General features: G+C 53.6%; 1 protein-coding gene across 3 annotated transcripts in view; it reads left to right on the forward strand.

Annotated features, from left to right (window-relative positions):
* Positions 1–9,550, forward strand: part of SRGAP3 (SLIT-ROBO Rho GTPase activating protein 3) — a 38,772-nt gene extending 29,222 nt beyond the window's left edge. Inside the window, exons 13-19 of one of the 3 annotated variants that reach the window (XM_042823451.1) lie at positions 197–331; positions 2,867–2,972; positions 3,212–3,439; positions 4,086–4,165; positions 6,051–6,231; positions 6,626–6,775; positions 9,431–9,550. In XM_042823451.1, the coding sequence (XP_042679385.1) occupies positions 197–331; positions 2,867–2,972; positions 3,212–3,439; positions 4,086–4,165; positions 6,051–6,231; positions 6,626–6,775; positions 9,431–9,449 (899 nt within the window). In that variant the 3' untranslated portion in view covers positions 9,450–9,550. Of the gene's footprint in view, positions 1–196; positions 332–413; positions 2,973–3,211; positions 3,440–4,085; positions 4,166–6,050; positions 6,232–6,625; positions 6,776–7,092; positions 8,995–9,430 lie in introns of those variants that run through there. The other 2 variants (XM_042823450.1, XM_042823452.1) reach the window with 2 other exon arrangements.
* Positions 9,551–14,817: the final 5,267 nt, after the last annotated feature.

Consider the following 14,817-nt stretch of genomic DNA (forward strand, 5'->3'; position numbering starts at 1 on the left):
TGCAGCAAGCCTGAGTGTGACGCAGTGTTACAGAGCGCCTCGTTAAGCTCTTTTGCTGAGAAAACACACGATTGCCATTCCACACGGGAGGGTTGTCTGAACTGTGGGAAGGTTTTTACCAAGTGAGGGGAAAAAAGCTTGTGGTGTTGGTCCAATCTGACTGTAATGCTACAAGTAGAAACTCTTCCCTGGGCAGGTGAAGATCCCCTTGCTGATGATCAGAATGAACGTGACATTAACTCAGTGGCTGGAGTCTTGAAGCTGTATTTTCGAGGACTGGAAAACCCCCTCTTTCCTAAGGAAAGGTTTCAAGATTTGGTATCTACTATAAGTAAGTATGTATGACGTCTTCTTGGAGAACAGGGTGGGACAAGTAAAGCAATAAACAGGGCATATACACCTGTGCTTTGCAGCATATACTGTCAGAAGGGCTGTAGGTCTGCAATGGAACTTGTGAGGAAAAGACATTGAGGATGCGCGCTGTCAGTGCTGGAGGTAAGGCAGAGGTGTAACATCTTGCTATGGCTCCTCTAAAATCCAAAGAATCAACTTCAGGCTTAGGCTAGTGGGCTGTATACACGTTGCTTGTTGCATGAGGGCTCTTTGGTCGCTTGAACACAGCAGGCAGTGTCTTCCTGCACAGTCTGTCTACACAGATCATAGCTGTTCTTGAGCTGTTGCATGCCGTGCAGCTGGGACTGAGAGTTTGCAGCATTGTCTGCTAAGCAAAGCAGAGGTCAGTACTTCATAGCTACTCAGGAAACTTCTCTGATCCATGAAGTCAGCAAAGGTGGTTGCAGCCTCACAGAGTCAGGGGTTCTCGAAGTATTTGCTGCTTGTTTGTGTGCCTCAAAGAAAAACAAACTTCACTGGGATGTGAGCAGAGGTAGAAGCTGAGCTTCATCATGAAATGATGTGAACCAACTGTTGGGGTTGGTTTCAGGGGAGAAGCCTGGTCACCCCTATGTTCTGTCCTGACTTCTCTCAACTCAACTTGTTCCCGTGCAACTGAAGAATCGGATCTCCCAGCTGAGCCTTATTTCTCACAGTACCTGGTAGTGATTTTGTTTAGCATTTGTTTATTGGCAAGTCATGGAAATCGCTCCCGTTGGGCAAAAGAAGGCAGAACAAATTCAGTGCATCAGAGACAGTAGAAGAATGTTGTGCACTGTGGCTACAGGACAGCTTTGTTTGATGGGAGCAGTGTTGGGCTGTGTGGTTTGCCTGTTGGCTTGCAGGTGCTCTGGGGCTGAAGGGCTGTGCCCTTGCTCAGCTGTCACTGCTCAGGGCTCCTTCCTGCCTGGCAATGTCGATGTGCATAGCTGCTGGAGATTTAGCAATGTCAAGACAGACAGATGATACCTGGAGGGGAAGGGCTCAGGGATGGGTTTGTTCCAGAAGAGGAATGTATTCTTATTTCTCAGGAGCAGTTGTTTTGTAGAGTAGCTGTTTGAAATTTGCTGTTGCCTTTCCCTTTTGATGTGTAAAACAGTGCAACACACCTGTAACTCTGCAAGCAAAGGAAGCTGTTTCTGCCCCAGGCAGGGAGCTCGTCTGGCCATGAGCAGATGCAGCCACCCCTGGGCTCTGTAGGAGCAGAGCTGTGGGAAGTGTGCCTGGTGCTGTGCAGCCAGCCCTAGTTAATGCTGGTTTGCACCATTTGGTAAGCTTTTGGGAGCTTCCTGTTGCAAACATAATGGGTTAACTTCCTGGGTTCTGCCCCTGGGAGCTGCGTGGTTCCCTGCCGGCGCGATGGGGTGATGATAAAGGCAGGGCTGCTTTCTCCTTTTGCTTTGTGGGGAACTAAGAGTTTACGTGGAGACGTCCCGTGGGAAGCAGATGGGTAGGAAAGGCTCTTTGCTAGCAGAGGTTCATTCTGGGGTATGCGTGTGTTATAGAGCAATTGGTTACTCCGTTAATCCTCTGAATTGCAGCCAGTTTGAAACGTTTTGGTACGTAGAAAGGCAAGAATTTCAAGGCAGCTTGTTCCTCTGGGTTTCAGAACAGATGCCTGTTGTTGTATTGCTTTATCCCGTGTTTGTTTGATGTTTTTATTTTTAATGTATTCTTAAATAAACACAAAGGGAAGAAATGAAGAACCGGTAAGCTGTAGTGTGATGAATTCATTCCTCAGAAGGAAAAAAGTTCTGAAACAAAATATTATAAAGATTTCTGGTTTGGGATTGAAGCCAAAATTGGTTCTGAATTTTTGAACGAATGGCAGCCTGGCAGTGGGCCAGGGAAGTTCATTCTGATTAGCAAATGTCAGAGTTTGAGCCGGCACGGGGAAGGAGCCCTCCACTCATGTGGTTTGTTCCATGCCTCGAGGGCTGCCTGACCCCAGGCTTTGGTGCTCTTTGCCAAAGGGCAGAAGCGAATCTTCAAGTGCCAACTCAGATTAAATTCTCTTTAAAACCAGTGGGAAACTTAAGCAGAAGGGCTGAGGAAGACCTGATATTTATACCCATGAAAGAGCAAAGCTAATAAAAACCTTATCTTAAAATCTGCACTAGAACGCCAAACGGCATGCTGCTTTCCAGTGCCAGATTGGCTGAAGCTTTTGAGAAACAGAGGAACTGCTGAATAAGTAACTAAATAATGCATTAACAGGCATTTTAAAAATGGAACCATGGAAATGCCTTTGTTTGCTTTTACACTTAATCTTGGCTGTACGTAGGAATTGACCTGTGCAAGAGCACTGTGCTGATTCTCTGCCGACTCCACAGTGTAAACCAGTGGATTGAATCAGGATTTGTGCTGTTGTTTTCCTTGTGTAGTTGGCTACTAAATCTGGAGCAAGTCCCTTTAGTGCCATGCGCTCTAGTCCTGAGTTTTAAAGATGTACTTCTTATTCCATGTGTTCCAGAAACTGAGAATCCCACCGAGAGGGTGCACCAGATCCAGCAAATCATCGTCACTCTGCCCCGGGCTGTCATTGTTGTCATGAGATATCTATTTGCTTTCCTCAATCAGTGAGTCTTTCTTTCTTTCCTAAATTGCTCATTATCTGCCTTTATTTCAGTGGCTCTCTGTCTTCTTTTCTGTGAATTACGTTGGTATTGCCACAGAGCTGTATTTTGCCACTTCCTTGGCGTGGCCTGGCCGTGTGTTTGGGGAAGATGGCTTTGGGTGCTGGGGGGGCTTTGGTGGGACATCTTTCTGAGCTAACAGGGACAGAGGACGCCACACCTCCTAATGCGTGTGCTTGCAGCTTGTCACAGTACAGCGATGAGAACATGATGGATCCCTACAACCTGGCCATCTGCTTTGGGCCCACTCTGATGCACATTCCAGACGGGCAGGATCCGGTGTCCTGTCAAGCCCATGTCAATGAGGTCATCAAAACCATCATCGTCAACCACGAGGGCATCTTCCCCAGCCACAGAGAGCTGGAAGGACCTGTCTATGAGAAGTGCATGACTGGAGGGGAGGAATACTGGTAAGGAGCAGGGGCAGAACTTCATTGCATTCAAAACCCAGCAAAACCGGATCCCCTCATTGGGTTTATCTTCTTGTGCTGCAAATTAGGAGTGAATCTGTGGCAAAAGGGAGGCCTTTGGCAGGATTCATGATAAGCAGAACTGACTCCAGCTGCCTGAGTGTTAAGGGCTGTGGGGATCAGACTCCTGAGAGGATGAGTTGTGAAGAAAGCTTTGACCAAGTTCAGATGTAATATCCAGGGCAGCTGAGTACAGTGCTGGATGGCTTTGACTCTGCAGATGCAGCGTGCCCTTTTACCTTTATTTTTGACAGATGTTACAAATAAGGTATGCAAGAGCTGGGGATAAAAGATCGCTGTGAATGAATAGGGAATTTTACTTGCTATTGCTTGTTTTTATTTTGCCAAATATGAGTGGCATTCATGAGCAATGGGACATGAAGTTCTGGGCTTGAACTTTGTGGTGGTGCACGTGTCTGCCGTACTCAGAGCAGTTCAAAGGTTTGCTGTGATGTTGTAGGACTGAGATATTTATTTTAAAATGAAAACCAGAACGCCTTTGAGTATCACTGGGGCTCCTCAACTTATTTTTGCCTTGGGAACAGAATCTTGCTCTCTCTTTTAAAGCACCATGTGTTTATTTCAGTGACAGCCCTCACAGTGAGCCAGGCACCATTGATGAAGTTGACCACGACAATGGCACGGAGCCACACACCAGTGATGATGGTGAGCACACACATGAGCTACAGCAACTTGGATCTGTGTTAGGAGGACTGTGTCTATAGGAAAGTAGTGTGCACTTTGCCCCTCATCGCATCAGGCTGGGCTGTTGTCTGGCATGCAGATGTTTCTGTGTGTTTGGCAGTGTATGTGCATGTTAGTTAATGTTGCTTATAGGTTTTCCTCGTAGGATGTGCAAGGACTGCAGTCTGACTCCAGGGAAGAATACAGGAGTTGTCTTTGTGGACTTCATATCGATCACAAAGGCGAGTGCAAGACCAGGGTGCAGGCAGAACTGGGCATGAGGTGTGCTCCGTACAAGCTGTGGTGCCCAGAGCCAGAGAAGGCAATGGCCTTTCCCTGCCCATGAGTCACCTGCGACTTCACTGCAGGCTGGGAATCGAGCTGGTGCTGCTGAGAAACAGCAAATGTCATCGCACGGCAGCAGTGCCACTGCGGGACGGTGCTGCACGGCAGGTGCTGCGTAGCTGAGTGCTGGTGCCTTGCCCCTGTGCCTCCTGTTCTGCCAAAAGCTGGTGCTCCCTGGCTGGCCGGCTGCAGTGGGGTCTGCCTGCAGGGGGGAGCAGGCAGCTGGGTTGGGCAGAGTGCAGCCTGAGGTGTGCCTGCACAAAGTACCTCTGCTGTTGCCATGTGATGAACAGCCAGGAGCAGGGTGAGAAGATGAAGGAGAGCAAGCTGCCTTTCAGCCAATTTTTTGCCCGGGTGGCCACATTAATAATAGCTATGGTTGGAGTTTCTGGGTGATTAACTGTAGTGCAAGTGTAGAGAAGAGCATCTTTATTTTGTGAACGTATGCGTTCCTTCTTCCCCTCACCGTATGCACCCCTCCTGCTGGGAAACTCAATATTGCATCTGGTTTGGAAAGCCCTTCTGATAGCCTCCTCCCTATGTCCTCCAGAGAGCATTCTGCATCGATCCCGTGGTGGCAGACCCAGGCACTGCCATGCTCACAGTGGTGCAGCCATATTTTCAGCTAGGGACAGTCTGTCCATGGAAATGACCATCGTGTCGAAAGGGGACGCGGTTCGTGTTCAGCATCTCCCACGTCCTTCAGTGGGTCCTGCTCTGAGCAGAGCAGCAGGGCGCACCTCAGTGCAGAGCCCATGGTTAGTGACAGCACGCATGGAACAGGGCGAGTTTCCATGTCCTCATGAGAACGTGGCAGATCTGAAGGAGCTGGGCTGATCTGCCTTGTCCAGCTTTGCTCTTGTTCCAACGCTGTTGGTCCTCATGGGGTTTAAAACGTTTGGTATCCCTGCAGGGTTATGTTAGCTGTTTGTTGTGGCTCCAATAGCAGTCAGAGCTGGCCGAGTGGTGGCTGCTGATCTTGCACCTCCTTCTGGGCAGAGAGATGAGTTCAGAGCTGATACTGTCATTTCTGTAGGGATCCCCCCAAGGGACATTTGTTATTCACCAGTAATTCAGGCCAAGCTGTCTCCAGGGTGAGGGAAGGAATTGAAGAGAATGTAATGGAGGAGGAGGGGCTTTGGGTGTTGTATCTGATACAGCTTGGTGAGATCTCAGTCTGGAAGATAATGGTGTTCTGTAACCAAAGAAGTCACTTTATTGGAAGAAAATATGAGTGTAGACAAAGATGCCATATGTACACAGGGAAATTTCAGCTGCTCCCCATCTGGTTTGCAGCTTTTTGTAGATTGTGAGCCTCTGAGAAACTCTAGGATGGCTGAAAGGACAAAAAGAATCGGTTGCTCTAAAAATAAGATGGTCTGTGCTCAGTGTAAGATGCTCTTGGGAAGCTTGGGCAGCAGGATGAGAAGCTGCTCAGGTGAGGTTTCCTCATTCTGGGGCTTATTTCACTCTCATGGTTGTCATACTGAGCTTCTCTGTCTGTGTTTCTCTTCCTTTGCAGAAGTGGAGCAGATTGAAGCCATAGCAAAGTTTGACTATGTTGGACGGTCTCCACGAGAGCTGTCCTTTAAGAAAGGGGCGTCGCTCCTCCTGTACCATCGGGCATCAGAAGATTGGTGGGAAGGGAGACACAACGGTGTGGATGGCCTCATACCCCACCAATACATTGTGGTGCAAGACATGTGAGTAAAGGCACTGTGCGCTGACCCGGGGTGTCAGAATCGCCCACCTACATGAGGTCCATCTTTAGCTGCTTAAATAGGTCTGGTTTTCCCAGATTTTTAATGACTTGAGAAATCTGGATCTGTTCTGGTATGCCTCTCCATGTGTTGGCTTAGATCGTCTCTTGTTCAAGCTGACATAGCCAGGCAATAAATACTGTCCTTGGTGTGCCTACACCATGTGTGTCCCGGCTACTCTCGGAAGCAGGGTGCAGATGCAGCACTGGTCTCTGTCTGTGTGTGCAGCTGCTGTTGCACGCTGCTCGCTCTGCCTGTCCTTTGTAGATGCCACTCCTGTTATAAGTACCACACCATTCATTACAGTGGCAGCCTGAATGGGGTCTCGTTTCCACAGGGACGATGCTTTCTCTGACAGCCTGAGCCAGAAGGCGGACAGCGAGGCAAGCAGCGGGCCGCTGCTGGATGACAAGGCCTCCTCCAAGAACGACATCCAGTCCCCGACGGATCACCTCGTGGACTACGGCTTTGGCGGGGTCATGGGCCGGTAGGGAGCTCTCCTTTTCTGCAGACACAGAGGTGGTCACTGTCACGTGCAGGGAGAGTCGGTGTGCAGGGCAGGGCAGAGGGGAACGTTCTGTTCCCGTGGATTGCCAATGTCGATCTTAACAACTAAAATGGTAATGCTGTCCCTTTCTCAGCGCTGGCTAAAACGTCTGTCTGTCCTCTTGCTTTAGTCTTCTGGAGCTGAAGGGGTTGAGTCTGATTTGGTCTGGCTTCCAGAGCTGAGATTGCCTTGCAGCATGCGAGCGGACGCCTGTATCTGACGCGCAGTGACCCGCTCTTGTGATGAATTCTTTGCAGAGTGAGATTGAGGTCTGACGGCGCAGCTATCCCTCGCCGTCGAAGCGGGGGGGACACCCACAGCCCACCCCGGGGGCTGGGTCCTGGCATAGACACTCCTCCTCGAGCGGCCGCCTGCCCTAGCAGCCCCCACAAAATTCCTCTAAGCAGAGGCAGGATTGAGAGCCCTGAAAAGCGCAGGATGGCGACATTCGGCAGTGCAGGGAGCATCAATTTCCCAGACAGGAAGGCCTTGTCTGACGGCCACCCGCTGCGATCGACCTGTGGATCCACCAGGCACAGTAGTCTTGGAGATCAGAAATCTCTAGAAGCAGAAGCACTTGCCGAGGTAAGAGGGTGGTGAGTGGCTCCTGGTGCCCACGGATCGAGAGGTAAAATTCAGGGCTGAGCACTGCAGAGCCCCTTTCATCTCACAGCGCTTCAGGGTGGTGGAGCTGTTGCAGCTGCAGTGGTTTAGAGATGGAAGCCAGCAGCCAGCAGCGTGCTGTCTGCTCCTCCAGCCCTGTGGCTGGTCTAACAGGAGGTACAGCTGCTCTACATTCCTTGCTTCTGTGCTACAGCAGGCAGAGGTGTTCAGTGCACCACTGAAATGCGCTGCCGTCCGCTCGCAGGGCAGGACGTGCGTGACCTGCATTGGGCACTCCATAGAAAGCATCTGTAAGTCAGCATTCAGTTGGTGCTTAGTGCATTTCAGGTTTTTTTGGCTATGTGTAGGACCTCAGATCCTTAGTCTAAGCGCAGTGGGATGTCCCCAGCCATACACGTGGTCCACAGCATCGCTGCAGTTTCATGCTGCTTGATCAGTGCACTCTGCTGTCAGCACAGCCTGTGGTCTGCTCTCCTTGCTGCTAGCTGGGGGCTGTCAGCCAGGCGCCACTAACCCATTAACAACTGGAGTGTGGTACTTCCATGGAGCAGGCTGCAGCATTCCTGTGCCTCTGTGTGGCCGGGGCCATGCAGAAGAGTCCCATGTGCCAGCACTTCCAGGCCACGTGCTGTGTGCCACTCCTGGCCAGGCACGATGGAGGTGGGAGAAGAATGGCTGCTGGAGACGCTGCTGCCTGTCACATGGAAGGATCTTCTGTGGGGCTTGGCAGGTTATTGCGTAGAACCACCTGCTTTCAGTGGGATAAGTAACAATAATGGCAGAAAGGAAGAACTCTTGCTGTCCTGTCTGCTTTTCCACCAATCACGCTCCTTGTGCGCTTGCTCTGCAGCACTCTGCCCGCTTCTCTGTTCATCGGGAGCTTATGTGTGAACCAGTGTCAGTGCAGGGGGTGCCTCCACAGGAGCAGGAAGTGCTGGGGGTGGAGGCGATCTGCCCCCTTTCCTTTCCTTCACTTTTTTTTTTTTTAAACTCTGGAAAGGATTCTTGCTCAACTGATTAAAATAAGCATTTATGTGAAGTTGGACTGAAATTGGTAGTCCTAAGGCTGAGCTGTGGGAGAATTATTTCCACTCATTTTCTGCTCAGTTTAATAAAATTAATTGGAGCTAACTTGATAATTAATTCCCTTCAGCTGAACGTGATCTAAGGCTTACTAAGTATTTTGTATACATGAGAAGACATAAGGACTTGTCTACACGAGGGTAGCGAGGAGAGTTAAGCGGAGTTACTTCTGGAATGGTGGATTCGATTGCTGTGAATCGCTTTTCAGATGGCCTCTGAGTTAAAGTGGCCTTAATTCATTTAAGGCTGACTGAAATGAAGCCAAATTAGGGCCTCTTCATCTCTGAGCGTGAAGATCAGCAGCCAGTTGTAGGCAATTGACCAAATTTGCTTTAAGTTTACATTTTCCCTTGGCTTGGGCTCCCTGTCTGACAGATTTCTTGGGCAGCCCCAGGGGTGCCGTGAGCCAGGTAGCTGGGAAGTGCTGGCTGTGGGGGGCCCTGGTTCTGGCGGGTGGGAGGTGGGGACCTGCTGCCCCTGTGCCGTGGGGGGTGCCTGGGGCTGCCTCCCCCAGCCCTGAGCCCCTCGTGCCACTCATCCCCGCACATCACCGCCTTTCGGCCGCATCCTGTGCGCCTGTTGGAGGGTACAGGGCTGTGGTTTGGGAGCGGGGGTGTCTGTCCCGGGGGGGCAGGGTGCAGGTACCGGGGTTGGTGTCACAGTGTCACGTGGGATTTATTGCTTTTAGAGTCGTGACCAAACCCCCACTGACATCCGAGCCAGCGGGCGCCTCTGTGCTGCCAGAGCGTGGCTTCGTCTTCTCCCTAAGCTCCCGCTTTGCACTGAGGGACTCCAGGGCCGGAGCTCCCCTGCAGCACACAGGGCGGGGCACCCGGGGCCGGGCGCGGTGCCGCGGCTCTGACCTCCTTGTGCCGGTGCGGTTGGCAGGACATCGAGAAGACCATGAGCACGGCCCTGAACGAGCTGCGGGAGCTGGAGCGGCAGAACACGGCCAAGCAGGCTCCCGACGTGGTGCTGGACACGCTGGAGCTCCTCAAGAACCCCCCGCTGGGCGCCGCCAACTCGGAGCCCGCCAGTCCCCTGCACACCATCCTCATCCGGGACCCCGACGCCGCCATGCGGCGCAGCAGCAGCTCCACCGCCGAGATGATGACCACCTTCAAACCGGCGCTATCGGCCCGGCTGGCCGGGGCGCAGCTGCGGCCCCCCCCCCATGCGCCCGGCGCGCCCCGCGGTGCAGCACCGCTCCAGCAGCAGCAGCAGCTCGGGGGTGGGCAGCCCCGCCATCACCCCCACCGAGAAGCTGTTCCCCAGCGGCGCGGCGGACAAGTCGGGCACCATGTAGCCGCGGTGCCGCGCTCGGGAGAAGCCTGCAGGCAGCGCCAATGGAGTGACGCAGCTGTGGGTGTGCAGCGTGGGCCCCGAACCGCTGGGACGCTGCCTGGGCTCACGGCCGTGTGGCAGAGGGGATGGCAGATCTGCGTGTCATCACTGGAGAATGCGCGTTACACATTGAAGTATATATTAAGAAGTGTACAGAATTTGGTGACTTTTTTAAAAAGTAGATTTACCTCAGAAACTGGCTCTGAAATGTCCTCGCTGGAGACGCTGGGTTGGTTCTGTCATTTCTTCCAGGCTCTGTGTGTGTGTGCGTGGCCCTGCATAGCAGCTGTGTGCCGAGCGGTGCCGGGCTGCTCCTGGGAGCTGGGCTGCACCCTGCACGGCTGGGGAAGCAGAAGGGGCTCGGCAGGCCCTGCTGGCGCAGCCAGGTACAGCGCAGGCCCTGTGCTGGGGCCTCAGCATCAGCAGCGGATAAGAACTGGCACCAAACCTGTGGTAAAGCATAAATAGAGAACTTACGCAGCCTGAGATGATTCTTCTTTCCCTTTCCCCGTAACACTTTTTTTTTAGTTTTACCTGTCAGTATCTCAACAAATGGGGCCGAAGGTGAGGGGGCTCCGGGGCGGCGACTCCTGGGCAGTTGCACAGCAGTACGTGAGGGTCTCGATTCAGATTGCGTCTTGCATGCAAAGCATGAGCCATATTTGACCATATCAGACGTGTAGCCGATCTGATGGGGCGACATTTTGCACTTTCTGTACTGTACTGTATAATGCAGCGGTTTGAGTTCATGCAAAGAAATCGACAGTTTGTTTTTCCTCGGAACGTTTAACCCAGAGAAAAAAGATATGCAGAAAGAGCTGGGGATTGCATGGGGTTTGTCCGATAGCCACATCTGTGTAGCGCTGAATCCAAGACGCTCTGTGCTTCTCCTGCAGTCTCCCTCCGTGCGCAGCTTTCTGCGCTGTGACCCGCGCTGTAACGCAGCCCCATCCCCACCGTCGCTCCCCGAGCAGCGCCTGACTGCCGGCCCGCAGCCCCCGCCCCCCCCCCGGCCCCCAGGCAGGGCGGCGGGGCAGCGGCGCGGCGGCTCCGGGTGCCGCTGCTGTGCGGGGCTGCGCGCCCGCTCTGCTCTTCGTCGCTGTATTTGCTTCGGTGCTGGGAAGTAACTGTTGAAGTGTAAGCTGTACAAAAATAGGGTAAGATTAGATGAAAGCCAATGCCTCTCACCGGATCTTTGCACTTAGTAGGTAGCTCAATGTACAAATAAAAAGTAACGTTAAAAAAAGAAATAAAAGCAGCAACCTGACCTTTCGGTGTACATAGTGGGGGAAAGTACTGTACGTAGTGGTCCTGTCGTTGTTCCTCGGTATAACGCTGTAAGGGGAAATGGTGTTGACGTGCTTGTCGATTCCCATCGGTGACATTTGTAACTCCCGCCGTCAGTTCCTATGGGTGTTTGTTTCTCTCCTGGCTTCTCCCCTCCCACAGCGGGCTGAGCCGCGGCTCTGCGGCATCCCGGCACCGCGCTGATCCGCAGCCGAGGGGGAGCAGAGCCGCTGTGCGCAGAGCTGTGCAGCCGCTGCCGGCCGCGTTTTCCATCCGGCTCCTGGAGAACGTTCACTTGGCTCTTCTGTTTATTTCCTTTATTTTTTAATATACTTTCCGAGATGACTTGGGAGCAAACTGTGTTTGTTGGGTTTGGTTTTTTTCCTACCTTCTTTTGAAGATGCGGTACAAATGCCAGTGTTTTTCTATTAAATTATTTCCTTTTGTTTTCTTTTGTTTTATTGTGGGTTTTAATACAGTTATTTTCTTAACGTTAAGTGCCTTTTTGAGCACCAGAACAAAGGCCTGGAATCGATGTCCTTGGAGCTGCGTCCCGATTTCCTTTGTACAGTTACGTTGTGCTGTGGCCGGTTGCTTTTGAAGTACTGCTAATTATCATTTTTGTTTTTTTAACGAAAGGAAGCCGAGACGTTTTGTTGAAGAGTAAGCAACCCCTTTTTAATACGATATTCCAATTGTAGTTTTAACTGCTGTAAATTTAGGGGGGGGGCGGGGGGAAATGTATTTTTCTGTAACTCGGCACAAAATGTAACCACACGGTAGGAGTATCATAACTGGAACCCGCTCATGTTCTGTGAGTGACTTTATCCTGCTCCTCGATATCTCTTCCAAGGCTCAAAGACTGGAGGCTCACCGAGTCCCGGGGCGGTTGGCTGCAGCCTGCAGGCGCCCGGTGCCCCGGGGCCGTTCCTGCTGAGCCCCGGCCACGGCCCGCGGGAGGTGGGGCCGCCCCGGGGGCTTCTCTGCCATGCAGAGCCGGTGCCGCCCCGGCGCCTGCGGCCCCCAGCCCTGAGCCCGTCCCGGGACTGCGGCCGAGCGAGCGTTGCTATGGGAGGCCCTCGTGCCCGGCCCTGGCGCTGCGGCGGCGGCGCATCTCTCGTCCTTCGGCTGCGGTGCCCGCTGCCCTTCCTGCGGCGCTGCGCCGTGCGCCTAACGAGCGGCGCTGTGTTTTCACAGTGTGGCAAGGGATGTCCCGAGGCCGATGGGCTCCTGGTGCTGGGCTGCGTGCTCTGCTGGGCTTTGGTTCTGTCAGGAAACCTCAGGAACTGCTGTGGGCTGCCCCTCGTCGCGGTCGTCGTCCTCCCCGTGGGTGTTGTCTCTGTAACGTGTGGTGCGATGCCGTCAGCTAGAGCGGTTGGGTCCTCTGTCCTGTGCGCTGATGATGCCGTGTAGATGGAGCCACTGCTTGGAGGTGGACTCGTCCTGTTGAATAAAACTGCTTAACTTTTCTCAAAATCACCCGTTGTGGTTTCAGTGTTTGCCTCCCTGCTGCTGCCTGGGGAGCTGCGGGGCTGTCCTGCATCCCATCCCTCACCCCCTGTGGTTCTGTGCCCCGCTCCCGGCCCTGGCAGCGCCTCGCAGCCAGCACTGAGCGCCTGCACTGCTGGCACTGCCTGCTGTGCCCTGTGGTGTGTGGAGCCCAGCTGCTGAGAGTGCAGATGGATGCTTTGCTTTCAGCCGTGGACAAGTGGGGAAGATGCGGGGAAAGGAGATGTAGGCCAATAAAAACCTAAAGCTTCCAGCAGGTGTAAATTCATACATTTCTATGGATGTGGGAGGACTTGCATGGATCTACACCAGCCGGGGATGTGCCCTGTGTTCCAGAGCTGCTTGTTTTTCATTTAAAATGCATTTCTGCAAACCCAGCGGGAATGTTCCCCAAAGTGTGAAGTCTTTGCCTGGAGGGTCCCTGCACCAAAGCTCTGGAGTGCAGGTGAGGAGGTGGGTGCTGCTGGGATGGGCAGGGATGCTGGTACTCATGCTGGGCTGGTGCTGTTCTGCTCTGAGCTTCAGCTTAGTGAGACATGCTGTCCTGCCAATGCAAACACTACAGTTGTCTGAACAAGATAGTAAGTCCATAAACAAGGGGAGGCAGGGGATGTTTAGGTGGGATGCAGATGCAAATGTTTAAAAGTGGCACACAGGGTGTAGGGGATGTCCTTATGGGTGGCCACATGGGCAGGGTGTTCTGGGATGAGCAGCATCCCTTCCTGGGCGAGGAGAAGCCCTGTGCCTGCCCAATAGCCATGGCTTGGTCCGTGTCCCCGGCACGGCGGTGATGGGGCTGCACTGCGTGGGCCTGGAGCTGCACAGGGGCGGTGCTGGGCCCCACCGTGCAAGCAGGGCTCGTGCATGGACGGCTCACCAGGTCCGTGCTGGGAGCGTTTGGGGCGATCATGACAACAACTGTTGCTGCTACCGCGCTTTCCCCAGCACTGAACTCTGAGCGACTCTAAGCAGTTTAGCTCGTTAATGTTCGTGAATCAGTATGAGATTATCTTGAAATGGAGAGCCGCTTTGGTGGGGAAGCACAGAGACAGACCGGCTCCTGCCTGAGAGCCGACTGCGCGTACAGCAGGCAGCCCTGAAAGGGGGCTGCGTGGGCTCGAGGTGTTGGGCGGACATCCACGGCTCTGCCAACGGGTACCGGGAGTGCAGAGCGGGCTGAGGGCTGGTGCGGGACCGGAGCGGAGCTTCTGCGCTGCGTCCCGGGCTCGCCCCGCAGTTCTGTCCCGGGTGGGGGCTGTGCAGCTGCGCGGGGCTTTGAGCTCAACTTCAGCTGCGAATTTCCGCGCCGAGCAGAACTCCGCCAGCCATCCGTGCGCAGCCGGAACTGCGCGCAGCCCCGCGGCCGCCAGAGGGCGCCGCCCGCTGCCACCGCGGAGCTCGGAGCGGCGCGTCGGGAGGGGCGGGCGGGGGTCGCGTCCGTCATCTGCGGGGCTCTGATGGAGGCGGCGATCGTCCCGAGTGCGCGCTGTCCGTCAGCAGCCTGTCCGTATGGTGCTCGTGGTACGGGATGAAGAGAACGCAGGAGCGAAATAGGAAAGAAACGGTGGCAGAACGTGGAGTGGTTAATGCTCTGAGCTTCGGCACAGAGCCCAGTGAGTGCTTTCGGTCCTGCTGGCTGGATTGAATGAGACAAATAATTATTAATTCTCCCCACCCCACATTTAAAATCAGTGAAGTGCCTTTAGCAAATGAGGGAAAGATTTTCCATCTCTCTCTGGAGCAGGAGCGAAGGGCACGGGGCAGTGAGCGCACAGCACGGCGCTGTGCCTGCCGGGACCGATCCCAGCCCTGCCCTCAGCTCCACTGCAGGAGCTCTGCACCTGTGCTGTGAAAATCAGCTCCCCCCACCTTTGTTAGAATGAGAAATTAAAAAAGATGACTGCTGCAGCCCTGCAGGCCGCTCTCCATTGAGACACTGCAGACGGCCTTCAGCAGGCGCTGGGGATCGTGGTGTTACCCATCTCCTGGAAGTACTGCAGCACGGGGGGTTGGAGTGTTTGCCATGTTTTCCCAAGGGAAAGGAGCCAAGCAGGCAGTGCGTGAACGTGGCAATGTCTGGCTGAGCCAACCCAGCCCTTTCTGAAAACTCTCCCATTTGTAGATTCTTCCCCCCT

This window comes from Centrocercus urophasianus, unplaced genomic scaffold, assembly GCF_019232065.1.
Source record: "Centrocercus urophasianus isolate 14NV4802_14NV808 unplaced genomic scaffold, USGS_Curo_1.0 seq_22, whole genome shotgun sequence".
Classification (NCBI taxonomy): Eukaryota; Metazoa; Chordata; class Aves; order Galliformes; family Phasianidae; genus Centrocercus; species Centrocercus urophasianus.